This window comes from Mastomys coucha, unplaced genomic scaffold (assembly GCF_008632895.1).
Source record: "Mastomys coucha isolate ucsf_1 unplaced genomic scaffold, UCSF_Mcou_1 pScaffold1, whole genome shotgun sequence".
NCBI lineage: Eukaryota > Metazoa > Chordata > Mammalia > Rodentia > Muridae > Mastomys > Mastomys coucha.
In genome coordinates this window covers 71383513-71396634 of record NW_022196891.1, presented here as the reverse complement: position 1 = coordinate 71396634, position 13122 = coordinate 71383513, and the positions used below count along the sequence as shown (strand labels likewise).

The following is a 13122-nucleotide window of genomic DNA, read 5'->3' as shown; positions in this document are numbered from 1 at the left end:
TGTGTGTGTGTGTGTGTGTGTGTGTTTGTGTTGGGTTGAGTGAAACATAAAATAATTGAAAGACAGAGAAGAATTAGAGGTCAGGTAGATGACCCTGAGATAAAAATGGAAAAATAAGATGTATTTTATAATAAAATGGTAGGAATATAAAAAAAATAACAGAATAAACATAAGACAAAAATAGTAGCCATATATCATAGAAGAGGCTTCACTTCATACCTGAGCCTGGCATAGGTAGGTAGCAATAGAAACAAAGTAATAGAACATATTTGCCTTTCAGCATACCTATTACTTTCAAAATTAATGAACAAGGAGACAACAAAATTAATGAAAATTTAGGAGTAAACATTAACATGATTAACGAAAGAATTAGTCTGTTGGCCTGTATATCATGTGAGCATGTCTAAGGCCCATGAAGGGTGTGGGGTTTCCTGTGACTGCCATTATGGACATTTGTGAGCTTGTGTGTAGGTGCTGAGACCTGAACTTCCAGCCTCTAGAGGAGCAGCTAGTGCTCTTAACTGCTGAGCTGGGCCTTCTTTCTAGTCACATGTGTTCTGCTTTGGTGGTTGGTTTGTTTTGTCTTTGTTGTGTTGTTGTTTTGTTTTCTTTGGTTTTTGATTTTAATCACAGCAAACATTTGCCTCTGATTTCGAGTCACTTTGTTTGACTTTTGTATGAGGTAAAATAGGCGCCCAAATTTAATCTTCAACTTGTGGCTATCCAGTTTTCCAGTCTCATTTTTTGAAGAGGACCCACTTTCTTGAATGCATATACTTGGCAGTTCTCTTGTGAATCATTTGACTACAGAGGTATAGGTTTATTTCTGGACCCTCCATTGTTTCCTTTTGGATGTTGTATTCCTTTTAAGCCAGTCCCATCCTACTCAGTTCATTGCAGTTCTATAGTTTGTCATGAACTCTAATTGTACTTTTATCATTTCACCTAGGAATTGTTTTCTTCAGGCTTATTTTGTGGTTCCATATGAATCTTTAAAATGTATCTTTATTGTGTGAAGAATATTTTTATTGTGTGTGAAATTTTTATAATTTTTGTGAAATTTACTCTCTTGTTAATTTCATACATGTACATAAATCCTTCTGATCTGTAACTCCTGATTCTTTTCTGATCTTTGCCAAACACTTAACCCCTACTTCTCCCTACAAATCCCTTAATCACATCAATGTCTTATGGTCATTAGTTTCTTTGCATGTTTGTTTGTTTTGAGACCATCTGTGTGATCACATGTGTGAGCCTATCCACTGAAGCCTAGTGGGCCCCTGAATGGATGTACAATGGGACAATGACTACCCCTCCCCAACAGTCCAGTTCACCAAGGTTATTTCAAGATTTAGGCAATTCTCTCCAATCTATGCTTGATTGTTGATATGTCTAGTCTTGTTTAGGTCCATTAAAGGTAGCCACAAATCCAGTGACATCATGAGAGTACTGTCTATGACTTTCCCATAGGATAGCACTTCATAGTTTTTTTGCTTATCATTTTGATCTTACATTCTTTTTTTCTGTGATGATTCCCTGAGACTTAGAGAGGGTAGTACAAAAGCCATGAACAGGAATGAACACTCAGTTGTCTCTTATTCTTACCACCAAGGGATGCCTGGGATCTCTGTGTTAACAACATTCTAAACAAATACACACTGCTTCTCTCATTAAGGGTTGGAAGAGCATTTGTCTATGGGTATAAATATAAATACTTGTAAAGGAGTTTAGCAACAAGTCAACTTAGATAAACAGTAGTGAATTTAATCCAAGGGAACAAATACTTCTTCAGCCATGTTTTTCTTTTTAAAAAAAAACTAGGTTTATGGTGCTAGGCATGAATTCTATTTCATGTCCTCAAATTAGATCGAAAGGTGGCTGGTTACCCATAAGAGCAATGCCACTGTCAAATCAGTGGACATTTGTGGTGCGGCAGCTTGCTATTGTATCAAGTTATTGATGCTTATTTTTTCCCAGCAGCATATACAACATCTTTTGTCACTGTGAAATATAGACAGCATGGAAAAAGCTTCCATGTGTTATGAGAGCTTTAATTATATCTTTTTTTTAACACACAAATATAAGATTTTCCCCTATGTTTGTGTATGTTCTCTTAACTTTCTTTTTACTCCTATTTATTTATTTATTCATTTATTTATTTATTTATTCAGTTTACATCACGATTGCAGCTTTCCTCCCTTTTGGCCCCCTAGTCCCATCCTCACAAGTCCCTCCCTCATGACTCCTTCCTTTCCCTAAGAGAAAGGGAAGCCCTCCTTGGGTACTACCTTGCTCTAGGACATCAAGTTACTGCAGGACCAAACACATCCTCTCCGACTGAAGCTCTACCAAGTATCTAAAGAAAGGCATCAACAATATTTTGTACTTTTTTTTCTGAAAGGAGATTTTACTTCCTTAGTTAATTTTTTCTTTTCTTTTTTCAACCTTTTTAGTTGCTTGGGACCATATTGCTTTTAGGTAATTTTTATTTTTATTTTTGGCTTTGAGAATTAAATCCATGGCCATGAACATATTAGTCAAGAGCTTCCCCACTGATTATGCTCCATTATGCCTGCCAATCTTTTCACAATTCCTTGTCAGTGACATAAATTTAAGAACTGCAGATTAATAAATGACTAGATGCAATAGCAAAGAGAATAGCAGTTCACAAGTACTCTGATCAGGGAAATGGGAAAAAAGAAACTCTAAATAGGGATGTAAGAGGAACAGGGATGTAAATTCAGGATGAGGAGAAGGGCAAAATAAAAGAAAGGATATATGAAAAAGTCACAAGTAATCACCCTATTAACTATCTTTCTTAAAAATACCTAGATTACACATAAGTCTGTATATTAATACATATTTATAGTTTAAATCAGATTTTCTCATTTGGGCTTATGGGATCCCTCCAAGAGCCAATGGCCACCTAACAAAGCCTCAATACCAGATATAAGAAACTCTCACTTGACTTATTGCTTAGACTTGTCCAAGAGCCCCCTAAAAGATAACAGACCAATGCTATTTCCCTTTGTTCCCTCCCCCCCCCCCAGAGGTGGAAGGAAAATCCTTGTGGCTGAAAGCACAATACAGCTCAGATATTAGGTCCAGAGGCCCCTAAAGTGGAACTTACTGAATGCCTCTTCCTTGAAGACTAGTGTTCATGGTAGAAGAAGACACCATGCAAGCTTGCAAAGGAGAAACACAAAGTCCTATCCTGTGATGATGCTTAATAACCACAATTACCAACATTACACTATAACTCTTTTTGGAAATGAACGCTCTTTAATTGGAGTTAAGACTTGCTCAACCAGAAAGAAATTATTCCTGTTACTGGAAACCTAGCCGGCTACTCAGGCTACTGAAGTCATGGATCTTTGAGGAGAACTAACTTCATTACTAAACTAGCATAAATACCATAAACTTGCATAAACTAACTATATTCTAAATATTTGTTCTAATACCCACAGATAAGTATAATACTCATCCATATTCAAGGGTACCTCATTATAGCACACAGAAACCCATAGTCCAACAAAGTGAGGGATTGTAAGGTCTAATTCCCATAGACACATCTACAAAACAAATTCCTGCACCTAAGGCTCAGGGAAAATTGCAGAAGGAAGGCCAGAAAATTTGCAAGAGCCAGATGATCAGGGGAGTGGCTGTGAGATTGATTCTCTTATTAAAGTCAGAAAATACATCCATACAGTCTCACCATCATGACTGCCTAAACATGACTAGAATGGAGGCAATAATAGATATGCCAGTGCAGACCAGGAGAAGCCCACAGAATCTCAATTTTACATAAAGATACACAGGCAACTGATGAATGCAGAAAGTGAGAGAAATGGTGTTCCTCAGGGACACTCATAACAATTGGTTACCCAATACCAAATGGTCAGCCCTGAAACATACTTACAGATAACATTTGTACAGAAATCATGTAATATTAAAAAATAGATATGCATCTATGTATGTAATATTTTAAGAAAAGGTCACGAATATGAAAGAGACCAAGGATGGGTATGTGGAAATGTTTGGTTTGAGGAAACAGAAGAGATGAGATACCTAGATTAAAATCTCAAAAGTAAAATAATAAAAATGAAAATATAAGTTATACATTTAAAAATTACTATATGAAAATATACAGGAAACACTTCAAGATATTCTAAGGAAGATTTTTTTAATCTTCATATAGGAAACAAAATAAAAATGAGTTACACATGATATATAAATCTAAAGTGCTTTTGCTTAGTAAAAGCAATAATCAGTGGAGTGAAGAAGTAAGCCATAGAATAGGAGCAGGTACTTGCCAAATATCTACCAAAGACTTAATGTGTGTGCTACATGGGGGATTTAGTAAAAAAAATGTAATAACAAAAAAACAAACAATCTAATAAAAAATAAGAAAATATATAAATAGACAGCTACTAAAAGAATAAAATTAGCATAGAAGTACATGAAAATTCTCTCAATTATGACCAGGAAGTGCAAATAAAACTTTAGTTGGGATATCATGTCATTCCAGCTAAAAAAGTGATTATAAAAAAATTACAAACAAGTAAGTGAGATCCCAAAACTCCTGGTGAAGATCTAGAGAAAAAAAAAAAAAAACAGTACTGCACCGGCTATGGAAAAGTAAGTTAATATAGCTGCTGTGAAGGTAGTATTGGAGGTTTCCTAAAATCTAAATGTATCTATCTATTTGTCCTGTCTGTCTGTCAGTCTGAATGTCTACCTTTCAACTATATAGCTACTATTCATCTATCCATCAATCTATCATGCCACCTATCTACTCACCTATCTTCTAACAATCTATCACCTGCCTATATCTATCTATCATTTATCTATCATTTATTTATATTCATCTATTGATCATCTGTATTATTTAACTACCTATCTATCTATATATTGTGGGAAATAGAATTCGATATTGTGTTATTATCTAGTCAGGCAATTCAAGATTTATAAACAGTTTTTTTTTTTACATCTAAGATATTGCAAGAATGGAGGCATCATACCTCATAGTACAGTGTATCTCTAGTTAAGCCATATCAGTCTGTTCTCAAAAGCAATGAACAAGACTTTTAAGAAACATCCTGTAAACAGAAATTAAACCACTTCATCATATTCAGAAAAATTTTATGATGATGATTCAGAGAATAATAGTCTGCTTTTATTTTAGCAAAAAAAAAATCAGTTGACAGATTTCAATGTAACAAATAGCTAGGTATAGGTAAAGAAATACTATATTTGAATATATTAAACACATTATTTTAAACAATAACAAAGAACCTGTGGCTGAAATTTAACTTTCAGGTATGTTCAAAACTGTGTGAAGGCACAAGAGCCTTTTAATTGCATTCTTCATGTCCTTGTTTCTAAGACTATAAATGATGGGATTGAAGAAGGGGGCAAATACAGTAAACATCAGTGCAATTGCTGTCTCTAAAACTGGGGGATAAGTGGCATTGAAACGCAAGTACATGAGTGACACACTGCCAAAGAATATCAGAAAGACCATGAGGTGACCTGCACCAGTAGAAAAGGCCTTTCTCCTACCCTCAGCAGAAGGAATTCTCAGGATCACGATGACAATTCTTACATAGGACAGAGCAATGATAAGAACGGTGATGATAATGGCTACTACATGGATCTCTGTCCATAAGATCTGATGGATCTGGTTGGCTCCACAGAAAGGTAGATTGAAAATCATCACAATCTCAGAAAGCAAAATGAGGAAACCAAAGAGGCAAGAGCCTGCAGAGTGCTGAACACAGAGCCTGGGTGTCATGATCATTTGATAGCGAAGAGGGTTGCAGATGGCAATGTATCTGTCAACCGCCATGGTGATCAGCAAATTCCCCTCTGAATTTCCCAATCAATGAAAGAAATACATTTGCAAGAGGCAGCCAGTGATGGTGATGGACTTGTTTTCATTGATGAGATTGGACAGCATCTTGGGAATGGTAGCTATGGTATACCAGATCTCTAGAAAGGAAAAGATACCTATAAAATTATACATGGGATTATGAAGATGACTGTCCAGCCTTACAGCAAAGAAAATCAACAGATTCCCAATGACAATGAAAATACAGATGAAAAGCAAAGGGAAGAATTACAGCAGGTTGCCATCCTGGAGTCTGAGAAAGATGGTGAAGATAGGCTCTGTCACAGCTGATAGACTTCCATTCTCCATGTCCCCAGGAGAGCTATCTACTGAAGAAGAGAATATGCTTCTCTCATAAGAAGCAGAGAAGAAAATAAACACAGTGCACACCTAAATGGCTTGAAGCTATCATAAGGAGTAATTGTGTCTGTGCATGCCTTATCAACCTTGCTATTCTGCATAATGACTGCTATCTGATATTTCCCATCTTATTCCTCGAAGAATTGGATCTTCAAGTTAAAGCGTTTTTAAATATTTTTATTAGATATTTTCTTTATTTACATGCCATATGATTTCTCCTTTCCCAGTTTCCCCTCAAAAAACAAAAAACAAAAAAACCCAAAAAACAAAAAAACAACAAGAACAAACCCCTATTGCCTCCCCACTCCCCCTGCTTGCCACCCCACCCTCTCCCACTTATTGGCCCTGGCATTCCCCTACACTGGGGCACAGAACCTTCACAGGGCCAAGGGCCTCTCCTCCTACTGATGATCGACCTTCTAATCCTCTACTATACACATGCTGCCAGAATAATCAGTCCCACCATGTATAGTCCTTGGTTGGTGGTTGAGTCCCTGGGAGCTCTGAGGGTACTAGTTAGTTCATATTTTTGTTCGTCCTAAGGGGCTCCAGCTCCATTGGTCCTTTCTCTAACTCCTTCACTGGGGACACTGTACTCAGTTCAATGGATGGCTGTAAGCCTCTACATCTGTATTAGTCAGGTACTGTCAGAGCCTCTAAGGAGATAGTTATATCAGGCTGGCTTGGAGATAGCTATATCAGGCTGGCTTGTCCTTCCTTCAATCTCTGCTCCATAGTTAGCCTCTATATTTAAAGGGTACATTAACTATTGAAAGTTTTCTCAGCATAGCCTGTATGTTTCCTTATTAACAATCTATACATACTGTATTGTATCATATTATTGAGTTGTTCTATACTATAATAACACACTTATATATCAGTATTAATGATATGAAGCATAAAGTAAAGGTAATAAGATAATGGTTCAGTTATATGTTTTCCACATCAAGCTGGATTTTTATACATATTAATTTGATGTATTGATTTAAGCAAATTCAAATGTAAACTTGGGGGCTAGTGAGACTGTTCATCTGGTATAAGTATTTGCTATGCAAGCTAGGTAGACTGAGTCCAATTCCAGCAAGCAGTAAAAATCCAGGTGCAGTGGTACACATCTGTATTTCCAGCACTCCTGTGTTGATATGGGAGGTATAGAAATGAGAATGAGCAGGAAGTCAGCTTATCTAACACTCCAGACAAAAAACAAGGAGATTTCTGCTTCAACCAAAAGAGGAAGGTGTCCTCTGACCTAAAAATGTGGGCCATGTCATACCATCGCAATTGGTAGTGGTTTGTTGGATAGGTAGACTCCTAATGAAATAATAAAATCCATATCACTTATTTTTTTAAAAACCTTAACCATTTGCTACATACTTGTCCCTCAGTATCCTGCTGGTGCTATTCTGCCAGTCACTCATGGTTATTACCCAGTCCTGCCTGGCATGTGATACACCCCATTTCTCTTCCTTGGGTACCATTTCTTCTATTTCAATAACTCTAGCTCCAAATGCCTCTTAGAGGCAGGTCTGCCTTGTTTCATTTATTTTTAGATGTGACTCACTCTGCTTCTTTTATCTCACATCAATAAACATCATCTTAAATTCTTCTTAAAGAATCCATTTCCTAAGTTCCCTCCATAATTTCTTATTTTATATACTGCTTGGTAATCTTACTAACATGGGATTTCAACCAGAAATGCCTGTAAAATCTTCAAATGTTTTTTTCCACAATTTTTCTCATGAGCTAGCTCCAAGCCAACATACATGATCCGTGACAACCTGCCATTTTTTTACCTACAAGCATCCTTCTCTAGTTTTCCTTCTAATTCCATTTCTCATGCTGTTTTCTAAAACTACAATAACTTCCTCTGTGTGCTGTAGCCTTGGACTTGTATATAACACTTCTCTATTCTCTGCTTTCTCTCATAACCTAAAATCAGTCCACAGCAGTGGTTACACTTTAGACATTATGAATCAAATTCTAGTACTTAAATCTTTTCTATCATTTACATACTTGTGACATTTCAAATTATCCAGCATCATTGTGTTTTAAAACTACCCCAATTTGCAAGAGGGGAACGTTCATATATGCTCATAATGGTTCTGACAATAAATAGCATTAGCACTAATTAATTAATGTATATTTTAGTATAATTGTTTGCTGCAGTGGACACTGCCCCAGCACACTGTATACACTTAGAACCCGATACTCATGAAGTTCTATAGAGATAAGATCATTATTTTCATCACACAAGTGATGAAACTCAGCAATGTGGTTTTCTGTGGCACATAAGCCTGTTCTTTATTCCTATGCAAGCATTGGTGACGGTACTTAACCCTGATCCAGAACAGAGAAATGCCTCAGCCTCTCTAGGTTTCTGCATTATTGACCTTTCTTCAGCACTCAAAAGGCAAGTTATAGTCATACCACAAGTGTCCCAGGGAAGAGCAAGAAGGGGTATGAACTCTGTGGGGGATCCCCCGTATACTACCATAAACATCATTTCTCATGAGATTAATTAGCTAACTCCTACCAAACTTGTCAATAAATATATTTTTTTCCAATTTGTTCTCATCTTAATAAGCACAATAACCAATTTATTCAGCATTTAAATTACTGTTTCTTGTTCATGAGTCTACCAGAGTATACTGCAAAGAAGTGATCATCCTGGATTTGCCCTTTTTACATGTGTGCAGATAGAGACAGTATAGTGTGTCATAGGAAATCTGAACAGACAATTACCCTGAAAATCTACACAGAAGTAAATAAGACTATTTCATTCTAAATCTGTCATTTGATATTTTGTGAATAATAATAAATATTATATAATATTAAATTTTATTTTAAAAATACATATTATAAGTATATATGGTTTATTCTGTAATAATTGTTGAGTTCCAATGTGCAATCTTCCCTGCTATATATTTGAATATAAGCTTGGTATGTGTACTGTTGGGTTTGTTACCCACTGGATTTTTTTATCGGCTTGATGATAATTTAAAAATTTAAATACAATGTGTAACATGAAGGATTTAGAGCAATCAGTAGCCTCTGGGTAGAGATAGTAACATTACTTTGGCAGGTGTATTGCAGAAAGCAGTATGAAGCCTCTAGAGTATCTTTGGATTTTAGTTATGAAACAATTTAGTTGTTTTTAGAACAGAAATAATCTGTATTCTGAGAAATCATTTAATTTCAGTTTCTAAGCCACTTTCTTTACAGTAGTCCAACTAATGATTGTAACCTCTACTTGGATTGAGAGTGACATTAAAACATGAAGTGTTATGGTGGGAGATTAAGGTCTCTGTGTGTATGCCCTGAGAAAAAAAGGGGAGGAAAAGTGGGAGACAGATGGGGAATAGAATATACATTTATGAATGTAGACATGAATGAATGTCAATGATCCAAATGGTCATAGCAAAATGAAAGCATGTCCGAAAGTCTAGCAAAGGCATGACTGTTGCAATGTTATACTTTCCAAAGTCTTAGTATCCTAGGGGCCACTTCATTAAATTGTGTATTTCAGTTTATCCTCAGACTTTTCTCTCAACAAATCCAAGTATACAGATCCAGCATGAGAAGGGAAATCACATATAAATATTGACTTCCTTTCCATCATCCATGGTTCCTCAATAGACCACTACTTCTCCAAACTTTGATTATCCCTTTCATGATGCAAGTGTAGTTTCCCATCTGGGATTCTCTTCTAGTTTCTGCTATAAGACCTAGCAGATTCCCCTTCCTTATTTATATCTCATTTGTACTGTACCTGAGGAAATGATGAAAACTATTTGAGGAATTGATTTCTGCCCTAGGGGTGATAATATTTTGTTTATGTTTTACTTTGTTGTTCTGTTGTAATGTTATGGATGTTTTTAAAGTATATATATATATATATATAGATATAGATATAGATATAGATATATATATAGATATATATATGCTTTTGGTAATTAGTGTGCCATATAATAGACAAAATCAAATAATGGTTTGGTTGCCTTGTCCAAAAGAACTACTACTTTTGTTTCCTTATCCTGAACAAATGTGATATTTGACATTTCAGACTATATAAAATCCACCACAAGTATTACAATGCAATTTTACACATATTTCACTTTTTGTTATTTTTAACATTTTTCAATACTTATAGTAGTCTTAACTTTATAACAGCTGACAACTGGCTTTTACTGGCCCTTTATAATATTCCCTAGGGCTTTGATTAGCTCATTAATATTAAATGAGGGCTTAATTTTAAAATATATTACTTTTAAACTTATAGATGTTGAAACTAAGAGGTGAAAAATTCATTAGTTGTTCCTTTGATATCACAAAATTAGTGTGCAGTATCATTTAACATCTCTAGATATTATTATTCTAAGTACTATATTTCACAATCTGTGTTCTTACTAATGCTCATACATAGTAACAATTTTATACAAAATTCAAGTTTACAAAGCATGCCTAGACATTCATATTTGGTTTGTATATTTTACCCCTCATTATAATCTAGATGAGTATTTCCTATCTGATTTAAAGACATGAAGCGTATCAGTGGAACAGTGAATGAGTTCTGTGCTAATTTGTGGTTTGATATGTTGGAGTAAAATCTACAAAGACAGGCATCTATGAGCAGATTAGCTTACAGATGTAGGCAGCATCATCCGATAGCAGAGAAGCTTCTTAATTGCAATCTTCATGTCCTTATTTCTCAGACTATAGATGATAGGGTTGAAAAAGGGTGCAAGAACCGCAAACATTAGTGCAATAGCTGTGTCTAAAACTGGTGGGAAAGTAGCCGAGAAACGCAGATACATGAGAGAGACACTGCCATAGAACATCAGGAAGACACCAAGATGGGCAGCACAAGTAGAGAAAGCCTTCCGACGGCCTTCACCAGAGGGAATCCTCAAGATCACAGTGATGATTCTAATGTAAGAGATGGCAATCACCAAGACAGAGAAGATGATGGCCACCGCATGAACCACATCCTCAACCAGAATCATGGAGGTGTCTGTACAGGCCAAACGCAACACAGGTTCAAAGTCACAGAAGATCTGATGAATTTGGTTGGGGCCACAGAAGGGCAGTGTGGAAATCCAAGCAATCTCTGGAAGCAACACAAGAAAGCCAAAGATGCAGGAGCCTGCAGAGAGCTGAGCACAGAGCCGGGGAGTCATGATGGTTGGGTACCGGAGAGGGTTACAGATAGCAACATACCTGTCAATAGCCATTGTGGTCAGCAAAATGCCCTCTGAATTTCCCAGTGAATGGAAGAAGTACATCTGTAGCAGGCAGCCAATCAAAGAGATGGTCCGCTGCTTATTGATGAGATTGGAGAGCATTTTGGGAATAGTTGCAGTTGTATACCAGATCTCCAGAAATGAGAAAATGCTGATGAAATTGTACATGGGGTTGTGAAGGCGGGTATCCATCCTGACTGCAAAAAACACAATGAGATTCCCAATCACAATAAATATGTAAATGAAGAACAAAGGAACGAAGAAAAGGAAACTGCCATCTTCAAACTGGGGAAATCCAGAAAAGAGGAATTCTGTCACTGAAGTGGTTGTGTTAATTCTCATTATAGTCTCAGCCAAGTTTATCTTCACGGCTGGAAACATACAGCTCAAGTCCTAGATGAAATGTAGAAAGCCAGACACATTGGTCATACAAGAATCAAAAGGCAAATAAGTTTTAGGATAATTAGGTTTCCTTTATCCTTGGATTAATAAAAAGACATCCATTTGGAACCAATAATGTCCCTAAGATATTTATGAATTTGTTGTTTCCAGGAATGAAGAACAGAGACTATTTGCATAAACATATTCCCTAATGAAGAAGACAAATAGAAAAAGGAGTGTAGATGTAGCTCTTTGGTATAGCATTTTTCTATCATACATACAATCTACAGCATCACAAAACAAAGAAAAATATGAAATTAACACACCAAAAATGTCAATTTTCCTGTGCAATGGTGGTACATACCTTAATCCCAGCACTCAGAGACAGAGCTAGGCAGACCTCTGAGTTCGAGGCCAGTTTGGTCTACAGAGCAAGTTCCAGGACAGCCATGGCAACACAGAAGAACCCTGTCTCAAACAACAACAACAATAAAGAACTCCCCCCAAAACAAAAACAAATACTCCAGTCACTCTAGAAGCAGCTTCTTATAATATTGCACATATATTGATTATTGATCTAGAAACCTATTTGAAGGTATTTACCCAAGAAAAATGAAAATTTATCTTTACCTCCAAGCTTGCCATAAGATAGTTAAAATAACCTTGCTTATAAAACTTGAAACAATCATCAAAATGGCAGTTGATTGGCAACTATATAAACTGAAACATACATGAAATGAGTTATCATTAAACAATGAAAATGAATGGACTGTGGGTGCTCACGCCAGCATAAATAAAGGTCAAATTTAGAGAAAGAAGTCAAAGGCTGCATGTTGCTTATTTCTGTTTTATATGACATTTTGGAGAAGACATTTGGCTATATTAGAGAAGCCTAAGTTTGCAAGGTACAGTAAGATGGGGTTTCAGCTTTAAAGGACACTTAGAGAATTAGAGGAAATATTGCCAATAGTGAACTTGTCCTCTATTTTGGTTCTCTATGTTGCTCTTACCTTACCTGTACTGTTGGATGAACTCTACATCTGCAATAATCCCTCTGAACCTCAACTTCCATTAAATATAAATGAAGGTATTGGTTGGCTTTCTCCATTTTCTCCCATTTTCATTGAATGAGTAAGGACTTTGGTGTTAATATTGTCAGTTACAGTTGGCAACTTCCCAGCTAAGGTCCTGGCAATTTGGGGCAGCTAGCATGGTAATAATTAGATATGATGCCAGTAACAATGTTGGAAA

General features: G+C 36.2%; 1 protein-coding gene and 1 pseudogene across 1 annotated transcript; both read right to left on the bottom strand.

Annotated features, from left to right (window-relative positions):
- Window positions 1-5308: 5308 nt before the first annotated feature.
- LOC116096932 lies at window positions 5309-6199 on the bottom strand (annotated as a pseudogene).
- A 4685-nt stretch (window positions 6200-10884) lies between these two features.
- LOC116071282 (olfactory receptor 6K3-like) lies at window positions 10885-11832 on the bottom strand. Its single transcript, XM_031342774.1, has one exon. It carries the CDS (start codon window positions 11830-11832, stop codon window positions 10885-10887), a length of 948 nt encoding a protein of 315 aa, XP_031198634.1.
- Window positions 11833-13122: the final 1290 nt, after the last annotated feature.